Source organism: Cervus elaphus, chromosome 31, assembly GCF_910594005.1.
Source record: "Cervus elaphus chromosome 31, mCerEla1.1, whole genome shotgun sequence".
In the NCBI taxonomy this organism is placed as follows: domain Eukaryota; kingdom Metazoa; phylum Chordata; class Mammalia; order Artiodactyla; family Cervidae; genus Cervus; species Cervus elaphus.
Window position 1 is genome coordinate 29,594,686 of NC_057845.1, and position 16,826 is coordinate 29,611,511.

The window sequence follows — 16,826 nt, forward strand, 5'->3', positions numbered from 1 at the left end:
CAACAGCCAGTCACAGTCGCTTAATTACAGTTTGGCAGGGTAAAGGTAGTACTGCATTTTGAAGTGGAAATTTATGGATCTACAAAGTAATTTTGTTAATGTTTTTCTTTTTTAAAGGTTTTTTTATTTAGACCATTTTTAAAGTCTTTATTGAATTTGTTACAATCCTCCTTCCGTTTTATGTTTGGGGTTTTTTTGGCTGTGAGATGCATGGGATCTTAGCTCCCTGACAAGGGATCAAACCTGTACCTTCTGCACCGGAAGGCAAAATCTTTAACTACGGGACCACCATGGAAGTCCCTGAAACGTTTTTCAAGTAAGAGTAGCTGTCACATAAAATAGACATATAACACATTACATTACCTGTATTGAACTATAGAAATTTGTATTGAAATACGCTTATTTTAGATCCATTAACAAATACAGGCACAGAGAGAATGGTTTACATACATACTTAGTTACCTGATCATGGCTCTCTGCGTAGGCAATGCACTTTTCAAGGTAGCGTCGGTTTGTGAGTGTATACACTATATTGCCCATGTTCCAATCTTCATCTTTATATTCTTTCAGTAACTAAATGCAAGACAGGAAATAATTTCAATACATCATTACTATTCTTACTTTATATCCTGAACTTTGGGTATATATCGTTATCAGTCCAAATTATGACACACACAGATACAAGCACACCCATGGAACGAAAATAGCTTTGTTGACACTTTTACTGAAATCACAGCTCTTGTGCAGAGTATCCAAATGACAGTGGTGTTGTGTGTGAGTGTGCATGTGTTCACTTTTGTGCAGATGATTTGATCACTGCACTTTAGGATTTTGGCAACCTTTTTTTTTCTCTGTAACACCTGTTACTTCTTGATTAATGACCACAGTAAAGTGTTGTTGTGCAGTAGATCTTTCAATAACTTCCACAAGGTAGAGATATACTTGCTACCAATTTAATTTTGAATGAAAAGAAAAAAAAAGTTAGCAAGAAGAGTGTCTTGTTCCTTTCTTAAAAGAAACGAAAACAACTCTTACTTCAATGTATAAAAGCTGATTATCATGAAATAATTATCATCCTGAGGCAGGATATAGATGGGCTCCAGGTTGGACATCTACAGCTGATCTTCTGTTTGCATTTCATGAGGTAGGAAGAAGTGGGCTTCCTGCAGCATACCTATAACCAGCCTTCCGTTTGTATTTCCTGAGATAAGAGATGGGTGGGCTCCAGTTACGACATTTACAATCAGCCTCCTGTTTGCCCTCCAAAGTGGAAGTAACAACAGAAACAGGGTAAATAGCCAGTGTTTGTCTCTTGTAAACACCTTAAGGTAAGAGGCGGGGCATGGCCTCCTTACCTCACTGCTCTTCACCACACCCTCCTCTCTGACCGTGCATTTCTGCTTTGCTTCTATCTTAACTAACCAAATCATTTCTCTCTGTGCCTTCCCACTTGTTGTTATACTAGGCCTCTAATAATAAACTCAGTACCTGCATTTACAGTTTCTGCCTCCGTGATAAATGCATTTTTCACTGAGGTCAAAGATCCAGGGAAAAATAGCTTCCAGCCTCTAGCCCTGGCTGGTCTGGTGGCTGGGATTCTTGGTTCTCATCCAGGCTACCCAGGTTCAATTCCTGGGCAGGGACTTAAGATCTCGCTTCCCGCCGCCACTCACTGCTGTCTCTCTGAGATAAGTCTTAACAGTGCGCACATTTTTGTCTCCACTTGGGCTGTTACTCAGCCTCCAGTGTGGCTTCAGTGCAAATGAACTTGCAGAAATTTCAGACTATGATTCTGTCCTAAGTCCTTTCTTAGACAAATGCTTGCCATACAAGATAAGAATGCTGTCCCCACCCCTTCCCCTGAAATGCTTTCCTTCTTAGGAAAAGAAGGAAAGCTTTGTTTTGTTTTCTCACGACTCAGACAGCCAGCAAAATCCCTTCCTCTGACTCTCCTATAAAAGCTGCTGCTCCACAGAATTAACAGCCTAAAAAGAGCCTGTTCTTTCACTCAACACTATCTTTCTAAAGGGGGCTCATTTCTCCGACCTGCACACTGACAGGCAGAATTCTAAAATGGTTCCTGCTATTCCCACTCCCTCTGATTCACCTCTTTGTATAATCCTTTACCTGGAGGGTGGGAGGGAACACTGAATACAATAGATGTCCTTAGAAGAAAGGGTGAGATAATAACAGAAACATTTTAAATTGCTAAATTTGTGGTAGTTGGTTATACAGCAATAGGAAATTAATGCAGATTTTGGTACAAGAAATAGAGTTCCAGCCTGGTTGTATCTTCCTTTGCATTTTTTTTTTTTTTTTTGCTCAATGGAATTCAGAGGTGCTTAGCCATCCCCCATAACTGCAGTGTGAATCACTGGGCACCAGAGGGCAGACTGAATAATGACCACCCACAGGTGTTCACATCCCAATACCCAGAGTCTGTGAACATGTCACCTTACATGGCAAGGACTTCAGAGATCTGCTGAAGTTAAGGACATTGAGATGGGGAGATTATCCTGGATTACCTGGGTGTTGTTGCTGCTGCCAAATCGCATCAGTCATGTCCGACTCTGTGCGACCCCATAGACAGCAACCCACCAGGCTCCTCTGTCCCTGGGATTCTCCAGGCAAGAATACTGGAGTGGGTTGCGATTTCCCTTCTCCAGATTACCTGGATGGGCCCAATGTAATTACAGGGATCTTTCTTAAAAGACGCTTGGGTTGTCAGAGTAAGACAGAGATTTGAAGATGCTACCCTGCTGGCTTTGAAGATGGGGGGAGGGCTCGTGAACCAAGGAATACAGGGGGGTTTAGAAGATAGAAAAGTCAAAGAAACAGAAACTCCAGAAGGAGTGCAACCTTACCAAAGCCTTGATTTTCAGTCTAAGAAGATCACCTCAGATTTGTGACCATATGACAGTAGATTTGTATTATTTTAAGATACTTTGTATTATTTAGATTCAGTGTAGTATTTGTATATGTCTATTCACAATCCACAAACCTAAACAAATATGCCCAGTTAAGTTTGACTGTTGTGTTAAAACAATTCAATGAAAGTAGGTTAGACTTTTCAACAAATCATGCTGGAAGTGTTAGACATCTTTAGACAAAAATAACCTTAAACACTGATTGTACAAAAAGTAACTCAAGTGGACTATGGACTTAAACATAAAATCATAAATGTTTAATAGAAAATAAATGTTTAATAGAAAATAGGAGAATCAAAGAATTCTTAGACTTGTCACCAAAAGAGATCTCTAAAAGGAAAAAGCAAACAAACAAACAAAAAACAATAAACTGGCCTTGATTAAATTTAAAGAATACAAAGAACTTTAGCTCTGTCAAAGTCCACATGTAGAGGATGAAAACACAAGCAAAGATTGGTATAAATATATTTGTCAACCACATACCATCCCACAAAAGGGTTGAATCTAAACTATATAAAGAACTCTCAAACCTCCACAGTAAATAAATGATCCAATTAGGAAATGGTCAAAAGACATGAACAGACATTTCATTGAAGAAGACATATAGATGGCAAATAAGCACAAGAAAACAAGTTCATCATCATAAGTCATTAAGAAAATGCAAATTAAACCCACAGCGAGATATCTCTGCACACCTGATAGAATGACCAATATAAAAAATAGCAACAATAACAAATGCATTGTTCAAGAATGAACAGAATCTGGATCTCTCCAAAGTTGCTTGTGGTAATGCAAAATGGTACAACTACTCAGAAAAATAATTTGAACGCCTCTCACTGTGTGGATCACAACAAACTGTGGAAAATTCTTCAGGAGATGGGAATACCAGACCACCTGACCTGCCTCCTGAGATATCTGTATGCAGGTCAAAGAGCAACAGTTAGAACCAGACATGGAACAACAGACTGGTTCCAAATTGGGAAAGGAGTATGTCAAGGCTGTATATTGTCACCCTGCTTATTTAACATCTATGCAAAGCACATCATGCAAAAAGCCAGGTTGTATGAAGCACAAGCTGGAATCAAGATTGCTGGGAGAAATATCAACAACCTCAGATGTACAGATGATACCACTTTAATGGCAGAAAGCAAAGAGGAGCTAAAGAGCCTCTTGATGAAAGTGAAAGAGGAGAGTGGAAAAAGCTGGCTTAAAGCTCAACATTCAAAAAACTAAGATCGTGGCATCTGGTTCCACCACTTCATGGCAAATATATGAGGAAAAAGTGGAAACAGTGACAGAGTTTATTTTCTTCAGCTCCAAAGTCACTGCTGAAAGTGCTGCAGCTATAAAATTAAAAGACACATGCTTCTTGGAAGAAAAGCTGTGACAAACCTAGACAGCATATAAAAAAGCAGAGATATCACTTTGCAGACAAAGGGCTGTATGGTCAAAGCTATGGTTTTTCCAGTAGTCATTTACTAATGTGAGAGTTGGACGATAGAGAAGGCTGAGTGCTGAAGAACTGGTACTTTCGAAATGTGGTGTTGGGGAAGACTCTTGAGACTCCCTTGGACAGTAAGGAGATCAAGTCAGTCAGTCCTATAGAAAATCAACCCTGAATGCTCATTGGAATGGCTGATACTGAAACTGAAGCTCCAACACTTAGGCCACCGGATGCGAAGAGCTGACTCACTGGAAAAGACTCTGATGTTAGATTGAAGGCAAGAGGAGAAGAAGGAAGGAAGAAGAAGGAAGGATGAGATGGTTGGATGGCATCACTGACTCAATGGACACGAGTTTGAGCAACCTCCGGGAGAGAGTGAAGGCCAGGGAAGCCTTGGCATGTTGCAGTCCATGGAGTTGCAGAGTTGGACACGACTTAGTGACTGAACAACAATGACAACAACATCCAAAGAGTATAAAACCCAGTGCTTTTGGACGTTTACCATAGAGTAATGAAAATTTACGTTCATACAAAAATCTGTACACAAATGTTTATGGCAGCTCTCTTTATAGCAGCCAAAACCTAGAAACAGTCGAGATATCTTTTACTGGAAAAATAATTAAGCAAACTGTGATACAGCCATGCCATGAGATAGAATTCAACAACAAAAAAAGGGAAACAGTGAAGTAGCATCACATATGTAGAAAATAAACTTATGGTTTCCAGCAGGTAAAGAGGGGGAGGGATAAACTGGGAGATTGGGATTGACATATACATACTATTACATATAAAATGGGGCTTCCCAAATGGCTCAGTGGATAAAGAATCCACGTGCAATGAAGGAGACGCAGGAGACATGGGTTCGATCCCTGATTCAGGAAGATCCCCCAGAGGACCCCACTCCAGTATTCTCGCCTGGAGAATCTCATGCACAGAGGAGGCTGACAGGCTACAGTCCATAGGGTTGCGAAGAGTCAGACACCACTGAAATAACTAAGCACATTTATATATAACAGATAATTGATAAGAACATACTATATAGCACAGGAAACTCTACTCAAAAATCTGTAATGGCCTATATGAGAAAAGACTCTTAAAAAAAAAGTGTGGGTATATGTATGTGTTTAACTGATTCACTTTGCTCTATACCTGAAACTCATTACATTGTTAATCAACTATACTCCAATAAAAATTTAAAAAAAAATCTTGAAAAGAAATATACTACTGATACGTTGAACAACCTACATGAAATCCCCAGAGAATTTGACTGAGTGAAAAATGATAAGCCCAAAAGGTTACACACTATATTATTCCATTTATGTAACATTTTTGAAATGAAAACATTATAGCAATGAAGATCAGATTAGTGGTGGCCAAAGGTTCAAGAGTGATTTGGGGAAGAAGGGAGTAGGTGTGGCTCTAAAGGTAACATTTGCGAAACTCGTGGTAATGTTCCATATCTTGACTATGTCCATGTCACTATCCTGATTGTGATACTGTACTGTAGCTTTGCAAAATGTTATGGTGGTGGTTTATTAGCTAAGTTGTGTCCGACACTTGCAAACCCATGGATTGAATCCTGTAAGGCTCCTCTGTCCATGGGATTATCCCAGGAAGAATACTGGAGTAGGTTGCCACTTCCTTCTCTAAAAGGTCTTCCTTACCAAGGGATTGAACCTGTATCTCTGGTGATGGCAGATGAATTCTTTACCAATTTACCACCTGTTTAACTCCACAGAAATCTAAATGGAGAACAATACATGTTTTTTTTTCTTCCATTTGTATGATGTACTGTCTAGTACAGTATTTTGAGTATACAAGGTACTGAAATGTTTAGTAAGTTAAATATTAAAAACAGAAAACTACCATTATTACTCAGAGAAGGAAATAGCCTGCTCTGAGCTATGATTGATTGAAATAATTCTAGGTTGATGTGCACCTTTATATCCTTGAATCTGCCAAAAGCCTGATGAAGGCTTTTCAGTAGGAAGTTTAAAAAGCAAGATTTGGCACTTGCAAGGAGGAAAACATCTGTGTGGAAGATTAGAAATCGTAAAAGATGGTGGGTGGACAAAGAACCTAAACCAAGGTAAGAAACTTGAAGATCACAACATTTTTTTTTTTTACATTTTTTTTTTTTAATTACAAAGCAACTTTCTCCCAGCTAGTAAAGTCTCTTTGATTTCTAACTCTAATCAGATTTATAAAACACTCATTTTTTGACCTGACAATGATTAAGAAATCATTACAGATGGAAAAGCAGAAGTTGTGCTGGTAGAGTTTTATTGTCACATCTGTGCACTGCCCAAATTGCCTGTGGACACAGAAGAGACATGAGATGATTACAATAACCACTTCCTTCAGGCTTCATGGCTTTTCTATTCAAAGTTAAGCTCTTCTGTCACTGTAATCTCATGGCACCAGTTCATGTCTGTACTAAAGGGCTTATCAGAAAGCAATGATTATTTGATACATATCTGACTTCTTATAAATATTCAGCCTGTGACCCAGACTTTGCCACTCAAGAGTGTTCTATATCAAATCTAAGTCTTATTTTAGATTATCTAAAAATAATCTTATCTAAAGATCACTTATGACTATAACAACTTTGGTCATTTAGACAAAAATAAAGTGAAACAAAATATAATCTAAGCTACTTGAATTGTTATTAAATTTAATAAAAGTATATTAGAAATTATATGCAAGGTGTCATATACAATTATTCATTCCTAGTAACAGACACATGGTAAGGGCTTTTAAACACTCAATGAAGGAATGGATAAATCCATGTCTGTTGAGTAAAAAACCATACTAAGAAACAAGTACTGGGAATTAAGGAGTGACTTCTACATTAATTGATGATTTGCAGGCAGAAATGGATGCTTTGATGAAGTTTAATGTGTTTTAAATATAGAACGCCAGAGTTTCATATAATTGCACTGATAATGCAAAATTCCATTTACATAGCTAACATTATATCAATCATATTTTCCCCATGCCTGCATAATGCAAGTGTGAATACTTTAAATTAGAACTTTTAGAAGTTTGAGAGGCATCTTATTAAATGGCACAAGAATCAACACACTAATGAGAGATTATAATATCACAACTAAGAAATAAATCAAAGAAATAATAAATACACCAACATAAGACATAGTATCCATAGGAAAAAAAATATTTACTTCAAACCTTACCTGGATCCATTTATCTGGAATTGCCATGGCCAATCGATAGTCAAAACCACCTCCTCCCTGGGAAATCGGAGAACACAGAGCAGGCATTCCTGATACATCCTAAAATAAACAGCATCAGCATTATCAGTTCATATTGATCACATTTTTACTAAATATTCTTGTGACAGTAAATCCAGGCCAATAAATATAAATAATAAATGGGGGTATATACGCTTGGGAGTATTTTAGTAGCATAATTGTAAAAGTAGGTAACATTGTGATAGTATATCTCATTTCCCAATAAGATTTTGTATAGTCCTTTTCATTGCAGGACAACTTTTTATCTCTTTTCCTTAGTTGCACATAGAGAACACAAATTAGTAAAAGTGTTATTGCTGAAACATAGTTTCTTACACTAATTTTTGAGTACTCTATGTATTAGCTACTGCTTTCATCAAACATAAAAATACATGTGCTGTATATCTGTTATTCTTCTCTGTGTATACAGCAGTGGCAGAGAATGTATTTTGTGAGCACTTCGCTTCTGATGAAATAGAAATAGAGTTAGCACATTAAAAGCAAAGCAGTAAGATGGCTTTCATGAGAGTCAGTTACACTTGGAAAGGGTCATTGAGGTTATCTAGTGGATCCTCTTCATTTAAAAGATATAGAAATCGAGGCTTATTAAGGTGAAGGGCTCACTAAAGACATGTTTCTCAAGGATAGAGCTGGGACTCAGACATTCAACCTTTTGACAGGGTCTTCTTACAGTCATGCTACCGCTAGACTATCAGTAATCAAATAAACATATGGTCAAACAGATAAGTAAAAAGAAAATGATGTAAGGACCCAGATGCAACAAAATATATTAGTGTAACAATGGTGGTAAAATATGGTATAAGTACTAGCAATTCTAACTCCACAATATCTTTCAAATAAATTATTTTCTTTTGCCTCATTTCTACAGACACTATCTTATTTAATCTACCTACTTACTCTGACCACTATGTTTCCACGCATAAGTGGAGCTCCCACCTCCAGTCTCTCTTTACACTACCTGCTGCTGAAAGGTCTGCTCCTATCATTGCCTGCGAATAGCTTTCAACAGTCAACAATAGAGAACTTAAATTCTGCAAGTTTAGGATACAATTCAACAACTATACTGCCAGCACTGACAGTATAATTTATTATTTGATTATCTGCTTCCTCACTCACTGTTAGAATTTAAGACACATGGACTTTTGCTGTGGTGGTGGCTGTTGTTGCTCACTGACATATGCTGAGAATCTAGAATAGCAGAAGGGCACTTGGCACACAGCAAGAACTCAGTAACTATTGACTGAGTGGGTTTATGAAGGTGCTGCCAAGGCTTTGATGGTAAATAAGACATAACACTGGACCTGCAGGATTCAAGAACTAGAACCTAAACAAACACGCATGCACACAAACACACACAATCATGAAATGACAGTTTCATGGAGTCAAGTGCGAGGGAAAAACCTACATCTCTCCATTATTATTTCTACTGTTTCATTTCAAATATTCAATACATCATCCCCTTTGAAATAATTACTCTTCCCTGTGCTTCTGGTCTATAGGTAGTTTCAGAAAATAGCTTGATAAGAAATAGAATCTACTAAGAAAAATATCTGGAGACCAATAAGACTTAACTCCAAATCTGACTCCTAGAAGGCTGCCCCATTAATGCATATGAGGTATTTGTAGCTCTTATTTGAAGGTGGAGAGTAAAGAACTATTCTTTTAAAATCTTAAAAGAAGAAAATGAGAAAATGTAATGGTCAATATACTTAAATATAAAGAAGTTGATAACAAAAGGATATTCGAATGGTCATATATGCTTCCAATGAAGTTGGAACTTTATAAACTTATAAAAAAACTTTATAAACTTATAAAACAGCTTTAATTCTTTAATCTAAAGATCACTTATGACTATTCCAGAGGGGGAGAGAGCCTCAGTCATCAAAAAATATTTTTCATTAATACAGCAAATATAACCACATATAAAGGTAGATATATTCCAGAAAAAAGGCTTCAATTTTAATAACTATCATTATAACTAAATTCAATACACAGGACTGTATGTAACATTGCATTACTTATTCGTTACACCACATTCCTCTCTTAAAAAAAAGTTCATGAGGATCAATTCCACTTCTTGAATAGACTCCCACTAGACAGAAAAGTGATGTATTGAAATTGAAGTAGTTTTCAATTTAAGTAGAATAAATTGAAGACACATCTTGTTTAAAAAAAATCTAAAACCAAGTAATATAAAGTAGGCTAAAGTCTCAAAGTTTCATTGGTAGAAACACTAATAATCAGACAAAAGCTCCCTAGATGATGAAACTATTTTACTTGAAATGAACGGGAAGATCAATGTAACAATTTTCAGTTTCATGTATTAAATAATTGCTTCTTTTTCTTCAGCACCTACTTCTGATGTACGCTGTCATTAATTGTTTGGTAATTTGTCATATATAATGTCTCTGCTTCAAATTGCCATAAATATAGTTAACTTTATAAATAGTTATTTTATAAATAACTAAATAACTTTTTATGTTTGACAGATAAAAATTAAAATATATAAAGTATACAATAAAAGTTTAAAATATCTTCTGATGTACATTAAAAATATTCCGCACAGAAAGTATTAGCACAAGTATTAGAAAGACTTGTAAGTTACGACCAAATACAGGTAAGAAGAGACTGTAAAACAATACAGGATATCAAGATGACGTTGTAATTGTGGATTTTTAAAAAAATTTTATATGAAAATTTACTCCAGGAATTTAGGATTCATTGCTCTATCCTAGAAGATATTTAGAAGGCAAAGGCCTAAAATAGAGTAGCTGTTCTCAATCCAGAGATAAACAAGGAAATCATATCACTAGTTTGAGGTTTTGAGAAATGATGCATAGAAAAAAGACTATACAAATAATAAATACTATAGGAAAGAGACCATCATGAATACATTTCATTTCAATAAACTAAATGCCAACAACATAAAAATACTTCTTAACTCTGACTCTTTCAATGAGTCTTACTATTTTTATATGCCAACCTCTACATTTTATATAGAACAGTTTTAACATGAAATTCAATTTTAATAATAATTCCTAGTTAGAGGACTCACAAAACCAGAGGGATTTTAGTACTAAATCTAAATTAGCATAAGCATTTAACAAACTTCTTAATTTATCAAATTTATCACCAAGAGGGGAATTGTCAATTATGCATATACCGAATTATATCATTACAGTGCAGCTTTGGGACAGTTAATCATGAACCTTCAGTAATCATGAATAACTAGTGAACATTTGGCAATCCGAGAGCAATAACGTAAACAAGAAAGGTAATCGCATCAGAACAAGAGAGGTTTCAGAGAAGCTTGCAGGCAGTGAACCATGCCATCTCTGATGATTAAACCAGAAAAGAAAAAAAAATTAAATAGACAGACACATATTAATATTCAATTCTTTTCTGTGCTGAAGGTCTCAAGGCAAAAGGACCTGTCCACTGATTAGGATATTTTACTTTCTAACGACTGGCATTTTCTTTTCTAACAATAGAATAATGACAAGTAATTAGGGAACATTATCTCATAATAGGAAAACAGTGAATTCTGAATAATGTGCCACATAGACAAGGTAGCTGCACTATAGTCAGGGTGTAATTTCACTTATGCAATCATCGACAACATAGAGATTATTCAAATATGGTATGCCAACAAAATGTTCTTTCTTAAAGGGGGCCAGGGGGTAGAGATCATTATTACCTCAGCTATTGTTATAGAATCTGGATACAGTGTGTGAACCAAATGATTCGCCAACATGATGTAAGTCAAAGCATCTTCATCTACTTGTAATCCAAAATACTCATGGTAATCACCTGAAAAACTCTCGCCTGGAAAACAGAAAACCAATATGGATGCATTATGTCAGCATGCAAGTCTTAACTCTGCACAAATGCCACTCCCCTCAATTAGTTGGTTTGTATCAGTTTTGTTATCAGAGCAAAGCATAATAGACCTTGATACCACATAATGCTATTAGTAACTATGTGATCTAACTTAAAAAGTACCGGATAACTACATTCAAAGTTCAGACGATCCTGCAACTCAACTTTTGTTTTACAAAAGCAAACAAAATCTGTATGATTTAAAATTTTAAGTTAATTTGAACTGAAAATTGTCCAGCACAAAATAAAATACCAGCAATTTATAAATTTTAAATTTTAGTTAACTTTTTTGGTCACACTGAGATCTTAATGTTAGACAGCTCCTATTTGATCCCTCTGAAGACAAGCAAATAGGAAAACCATCATAAAATTGAGACATAATGTTTATATTATTTTAAATATGGCTAGAATTTATGGATTTCCTATGATGACAAAAACAATTTAATATCCCTTAACTTCTTTCTACCACCCCTTGCCCCATCTCCTGATTTTGATTACTTCTAGTATATTTCACTTACTGGTATTATACTATTAACTTTCTATTCTTTCAGCTGTTCACTATTATTTTTAATTAAGTCTAATTAGTGCTGAATGCCTGCCTTTATTCCCCACTGATTTCTTATACATAAGTTCTTTATTTTGACTCCTTTTTTTTCAGTTTGCTCGATTCTATCAATGAAGGATATTTTTACATGGATTCTTCAATTTCTTTCAAATGTATCCTTCAATGGAAATTCAAATATCCAATTCTCAAGTCACAGTTTCTATCCTTAAGAATTTTGCAGACACTGCTGTGGCAATGGAATAGTATGAGCTCAGCCATTTTTTTTTTTTTTCATTCATGCCGGTAAATTACTTTTTCTTTGAGATATTACTTGATGAATTTTTCTTTATCACAGAATTTTATAAATTAAACACTCTGTGTCTATGTTAATAGTGTCATCTCAGATTTCTTCTGATATATTATATAATTTTTTTCAGTTTCAATTTTTATTTTCATCTTCATCTCAAAGTTGGGAAACATGCTAAATAACTCAATGTTTTTCTTTCCATTTTTTGAGCTCTCTACCCATAAGAAGCATATACCATATCCATAGACTTCAGTTCATTTCCACAACTCCACAATTCTTTGGAAAACACCTAGCCCTCAGCAGAGGAAGGTTCTGAAGGCACAGGCATGTAGGTGCTTAAATTGAGGAGAAGCTCTTGAATTTTATCATGATTGCCTTTTTCATCTCCAAAATCAGCTTCTCTCCAAAGTGGAGGGTATCAATGAAATCTGTCATGTTTTATAGATTCAACTTGCTCCCTAGAATTGTTTCATGGGGAAGGGGTAGGTAGCACCAGGAATAAGACCAGATAACAGCAGACTTTTGGCTGTAGCAGCTTTTCTTGGCAGTTACATTTTGATTTCTAAAGTCTCTATCATGGATTGATTGTTGTCAGTAAATTGTTGTTATTGTTTAGTCACTAAGTCATGTCCGACTCTTTGTGACCCCATGGACTGGTGCCTGCCAACTCCTCAGTCCATGGGATTTCCTAGGCAAGTGTGGGTTGCCATTTCCTTCTCCAGGGGATATTCCCAATCCGTGGATTGAATCCAAGTCTCTTGCTTGGCAGGCTGATTCTTTACCCTGAGCCACCTGGGAAGCCTCCAGGTGAATATAGATACATATTTTTATTTAAAAACATATGTCACTGTTTTTCTGAGGGTTTAGCCAAACAGACAAGGCCTACCACACTTCAGAAGGTTGTAAAAAATATTTGAGTAAATGCTATAAAAACAATGTATTTCCTACAACAAAGTTTTAATGCAGAAGAAATTAAAATGAGATATCTACGCAAGCAGTTATTTTTATACCACCCAAGAGTCCTTCTGAAGGCAGTTTACAGGGTTAAGTGAGATAATAGCTAAATAACTATTTTCATATACTTATGCTATATACTTTCATATACTTATGTTATACTAAATAACATTTTCACATACTTACTTTGAGTCACTTTGTTCTCATATAAAGAGAATTTTTAAAAGATTTAATTAAACTTTCGATTTTGAGATAACTGTAGATTGTGTGTGTGTGCTTGCTCAGTGCATTTGACTCTGCCAACACATGGACTGTGGCCCGCCAGGCTCCTCTGTCCATGGGATGTTCCAGGTAAGAATACTGGAGTGGGTTGCTATTTCCTCCTCCAGGGGATCTTCCCAACACAGAGATGGAACTCGTATTGGCAGGTGTATTCTTTACCACCAAGCCACCTGGGAAGCCACAGTTATATGAAATAACATACAGTGATCCTATGTAGACTTTACTTGTTTTCCCAACATTTGAAACACCATGGTGTAATGGCATTTTCAATGGGAACATATGAAAAGCCATGGGGTAATATCCCAGCCAAGGTACTGGCATTATACAGTCAGCATATAAAATTACATCACAGGTGGCTCACCGGATATCCTTTTCTAATGAGATCTACCTTCCTCCTGCCTTTGCACCATGGTCCTTAACCCTGATGGCCACTGACTTGTTCTGTTTACTTTGTCACTACAAGCATGATACATAAAAGTAATCATATTATATGCATGTCCTCTTTTGAAACAAGTTTTTTTCCCTGTCAGCATAATCCTCTGAAATTAATCCAAATTGTTATATGTATCAATATCATTATTGTTTATTGCTAAGTAGCATTTCATGCTATGGATATACCACATTTTTTAACCATTCATCTATTAAAGCATGCCTGGCTTGTTTCCAGGTATTAGTTATGAATAAGGTTGCTAAATATTTGGTCATTAAAAAAACAATAATATTTCTACATGTTACCTATTGAAGGATTAGGATTCTGTGATTCCACTTCTTTGTACAACTTTTAAACTGAAAGTCTCTGATCCATAGTTTTAATTACAAATTAATTTACAATTTAATTTTAACTGAGCACATTTATATTTAAAATGTATACATTATCTTCAATGTTTAATATGCAAAGGAACCCATACATTAACAAATGTTCTCATTTATTAATTTTGTTATTTATTTTTCATTACAATTGCTGTCATTTTCACAGCCTGAGACTGGTATAATAAATTATATCCTTAAAAAAATTTTTTTAAAAGAATGCCACACTTTAAGGAGAGCATATTATTATTAAGTAGAAATATTTCAAAGAAAATCAATACCCTTTATAAAAAGTATAAAAATACTTTATAAAAACTATTTATACCTGACTTCCTGCCAAAAAGGGATCAGAAGTGATTAGATACATAAAAGAACTAATAAAAATCAAGCCAATAATAATGGTCACTGTAGCAATGTAACTGAATCCTAAGCCTGGTTGTAATCTTCCAGTAAAAATATAAAATAAAATCATTAGTTACATCTGGAATGTATCAGGTTACCTACCTATTCCATGGTGATGATAGAGCATTGATGTAACACCGTCAAAACGAAATCCATCAAAGCTGTACTCTTCCAACCACCACCTTATGTTTGACAGAAGAAATCTTAAGACTTCCCAGCTAAAATGCACAGATAAATACATATTTAGGCATAATGTATAGAGCATTTTCCTTGTTATTCATCCTTTGCTAAGAATAATAATTAAAATCAAAATGACTATCTTAGGAATCATGATGTTCAAAGAAATATACCATATAAACACCAGAAAGCTACTAACATTTACATCATTTGTTTGATGAAATTCATCCTAAAAGGAAAATCTGTTAAATTTCTTTATCTAAAAAATCACTCAATGTCTGAGAAACACTAAGAAAAAAATGGACCAGTCTGGTCCAAAGTGCAGGACACTGTCTTGTTCAGTGGTCCAGCCTCAGCAAGCACACAGTGATTACTACATACTAGTGGTTACCAAAAAAATTCTATTCCTTATTTCTGAATTTTCATCAAGATTTTTCATGTAAAATAACCACAGTTACTTATATTCTTCTTTTAGAAAACATAATTTCATTATCGGTAGAAAACTACCTTCAGCCTTCAGTGTTTTTGCTTAAAATATTTCCTTATTCTACAGTTTCAAACAGATATAGTTTAGAATAAAAATTAAAAGAAAAAAAGACTCCTGAAATCTACCTTATTATAAGCACTACTACACTTACTAGACTTGCTTTGTGACGGTAAAAGAAAGAGACCTAATTACTAGAGAATAGATGTTTAATAAAGTAAAAAGTTCTACAAGTTAAAGAGTCTTATACCCATAAAAACAAAAAGAAAAACAAAGAACAGTTATAACTCAATTAAAAACGCCACATGAAATAAGTCTATTTCGGACAATTGAAAAGAGGGCATCATCAATTAGTATTTTTTTTAGTCATACAGTTATGGTTGAGTTCTCTATCTCATTATAACTATGGTTTTAAGACTTTAATACCTCATTTAGCTTAATGACAAAGCAGTAAGAGTGTACACAATTCCTTAACCCACTTGAAATTTATGTATTTTTTTTAACCTTCCATATATTAAAGAGCAATCTGACCTAAGTGGAGATTAGTCATCACAATCAACTCCAGAATTGTAAATCTAAACTCTGCAGTAAAATGAATATTGTTGGTAATTAACTGCTTTAGATAAGTTACTTTGAATTTTGAAAACTTACTCAAAGTTAAAAGAGGAAAAAAAAACAAAAACAGAAATCCAAACAATCCGATAGATATGAAAGAGGGCCAGGAAATTCTAGATTGTTTGGCCAAGCCATAGTGAAGGTAGAACAAATATTCATTTAAGGCTTAAAAAAACCATTTCTGTTTAACAAAAAGAAATGAAGAGATCAAAACTGCTCTATTTTACATAGAAATTTCTAATATCTATATTTTCGACTTTTTAATCAATAACCTTTTTCTTTCAGAGCAGTTTTGGGAGTGAAAGACACTCAATCGTGCCTGACTCTTTGTGACCCCATGGACTATACAGCCCATGGAATTCTTCAGGCCAGAATACTGGAGTGGATAGCCTTTCCCTTCTCCAGGGGATCTTCCCAATCCAGGGATTGAACCCAGGTCTCCCACATTGCAGACGGATTCTTTACAGGCTGAGCCACAAGGGAGTAGTTTTGAGTTCACTGCAAAAATTAAAAGGAAGTATATACATCTATACTCTTTTTTAACAAGTTTGCTCCATGAGAATTTCAGAAAAAAATCTTGAATAAATTTGCATATTGATCACTCATCCTTAACAATGTTTTGAAAAGGACAGACTTTCCTAACTTGTCCATTTGATTAGTAATGTATATTTTACTTCTGAAAGGTAAACTGAAAGCTACTTTTAGCTCAAAAGAGCTCAGAGTAGGAACAAA

At 35.2% G+C, this 16,826-nt stretch overlaps 1 protein-coding gene across 1 annotated transcript in view; it reads right to left on the reverse strand.

The window, feature by feature from the left end:
• The window catches only part of GBE1 (1,4-alpha-glucan branching enzyme 1), a 290,669-nt gene that overhangs the window by 80,114 nt on the left and 193,729 nt on the right, over positions 1–16,826 (reverse strand). The window contains exons 8-11 of the mRNA XM_043892923.1: positions 14,921–15,036; positions 11,341–11,468; positions 7,566–7,664; positions 463–573 (exon numbers count right to left, since the gene is read on the reverse strand). Coding sequence (XP_043748858.1) covers positions 463–573; positions 7,566–7,664; positions 11,341–11,468; positions 14,921–15,036 — 454 coding nt within the window. The remainder of the gene's footprint in view (positions 1–462; positions 574–7,565; positions 7,665–11,340; positions 11,469–14,920; positions 15,037–16,826) is intronic.